At 40.8% G+C, this 2094-nt stretch overlaps 1 protein-coding gene across 1 annotated transcript; it reads left to right on the top strand.

Annotated features, from left to right (window-relative positions):
• Positions 1–1047, top strand: LOC149237160 (uncharacterized). Its single transcript, XM_089369176.1, has one exon. It carries the CDS (start codon positions 1–3, stop codon positions 1045–1047), a length of 1047 nt encoding a protein of 348 aa, XP_089225302.1.
• The last annotated feature ends 1047 nt before the right edge of the window (positions 1048–2094 follow it).

Below are 2094 nucleotides of genomic sequence, written 5' to 3'. Positions count from 1 at the left end.
ATGATCCGAGAGTTTCAAAACTTGATAGCAACAGAAAAAAATTATGAAGGAATAGCCACAGACTCCAACGGGGCCTCAGGAGGCATTGGTACGTTGTGGAATAAATGGAACTGGAAAATTATCAGCCAAAAACTCAACAGCAGCCGGATTAGGACAGATTTAACAAAGAAGAACACAAACATCAAATATACGGTCATAAACATCTATTCACCAAATCACTATAGAGACAAAGCCTTATGTTGGGAGTCACTAAAAGAAGAGGTACAAGATGTTCAGATAGATAATCTAGTCATGGGAGGGGATCTAAATCTGATACGGAATATAGAGGAAAAGCTGGGAGGCAGATACATTGGAGATCTGTCAAGAGCAGTCTTGGAGGATATTATTGCTGAACATAAGTTGCTCGATATCCATCCTAGCAATGGAAAATTCACATGGAGCAACAAAAGAACGGGTGTTCATAACATAAAGGAAAGGCTTGACAGAATCTTGATTCAGGAGGATATAGCAGCAAGTTTTTCGTCCATCAAGAGAAAAATCGTGCATGCCTCGACATCCGATCATAAGCCGGTTGTGCTCATCCTAGACAAGTGGGAAAATCAGGGTCCGATCCCATTCAAGTATAGCAAAATTTGGGACAACAAGGATAGCTTCAGGAATATAATAAAAGAAAGCTGGGACACAGAGATGTTGGGCTCCCCTCAATACGTATGGGAGAACAAGCTCAAAAATGTGAGAGAAAAACTAAAAACGTGGGCCAGAGAAGAAGCTCTCCGGGACAAGAAAAAAAAAGCAGAGTTGCAAGAAAAGTTGGAAAAGTGGAGCAAAGAAAAAGAAAGTCAGCAAGTTACTGAACAAGACAAAGCCCACGAAACAAAAATGTTTGTGGCCCTCTACAAGCAAAATAGAAATGAAGAGGAGGAACTTAGGCAAAAGTCCAGATGTCTTTGGATCCAAGCAGGGGACAAGAACACTGCTTTTTTCCACAACAACCTCAAGATTCGACGAGCGGGCAACCAAATTGACAAAATCCAAGTGGAAGGATAGGAAATAAAGGGGAGAGAAGAAATAAAAGAAGCAGCATTTAACCATTTTAAAAACCTCCTCACAACTGGAAAGCAGCAAGTGGATAGCGTTGATTTTCTTCAGCAAATTAGCAGCAAAGTTAGTGAACAGCAAAACAATGAGCTTGAGAAGGAGGTAACAACGGAGGAAATAAGGGAGGTTGTTTGGAGCATGCATCTGGAAAAAGCTCCAGGCCCCGATGGATTCACCATCGCCTTCTACAAGTGTCATTGGAAGACAATTAAAAAAGATCTGGTCCGTATGATTAAGAATGTCTTCAAAAAACACAAAGTGGGGGAAAACACGAAAACTTCTCACTTGGCCCTCATCCCCAAAGAGCCAAATCCTGTCTCCTTTGATAGATTCAGGCCAATTTCTCTATGCAACTCCTCATATAAAATCATCACTAAGATTTTGGCAAACCGTCTAAAAAAAATCCTTCCTTGTATCATTTCGAAAAACCAAGGGGGCTTTGTTCCAAACAGGCAAATAACTGACAATGTAATCCTCATTCAAGAAGCCATCCACAACAACATCCAAAACAATGAAAGAGGTATGGTTATAAAGTTGGATATGGCTAATGCTTTTGACCATGTTTTCCATCGCTTCCTTGTTGCAGCTCTTCAAAAGTTTGGCATTTCAACCAAGTTTATTAGGATCATTGAAGCATGCATCTCCAACCCATGGACCGCAACATTGATTAATGGAAGGCCCAGTAGATACTTCCGCAGCACTAGAGGACTGACACAAGGATGTCTGCTCTCCCAATTTCTTTACATCATAATGGCAGAAATGCTTAGCATACAGCTGGAGAATTAGAGAATTAGAAGGGAGATTACTGGCATCAGAATTTCTCGAGGGGTTAAAGAAATTAATCACTCTCTCTTCGCTGACGATACCCTCTTGATTGGGGGCGCATCTAGTATTATTGCTAGAAGGTTCAAAAAGGTGTTAGATGGCTTCCTAGTTGCCTCTGGAGGTCTTTTGAACAATAAAAAATGTAGAATATACACCTGGAATGTGCCAAAT

Source organism: Pinus tabuliformis, chromosome 8 (assembly GCF_031772625.1).
Source record: "Pinus tabuliformis cultivar Carrire ecotype Pingquan chromosome 8, CPIR1, whole genome shotgun sequence".
NCBI lineage: Eukaryota > Viridiplantae > Streptophyta > Pinopsida > Pinales > Pinaceae > Pinus > Pinus tabuliformis.
This window is presented reverse-complemented; position numbering and strand designations above follow the sequence as displayed.

Bases quoted from the DNA above. Each gene is read 5' to 3' on its own strand.
- LOC149237160 (XM_089369176.1), top strand. From the start codon at position 1: ATGATCCGAGAGTTTCAAAACTTGATAGCAACAGAAAAAAATTATGAA.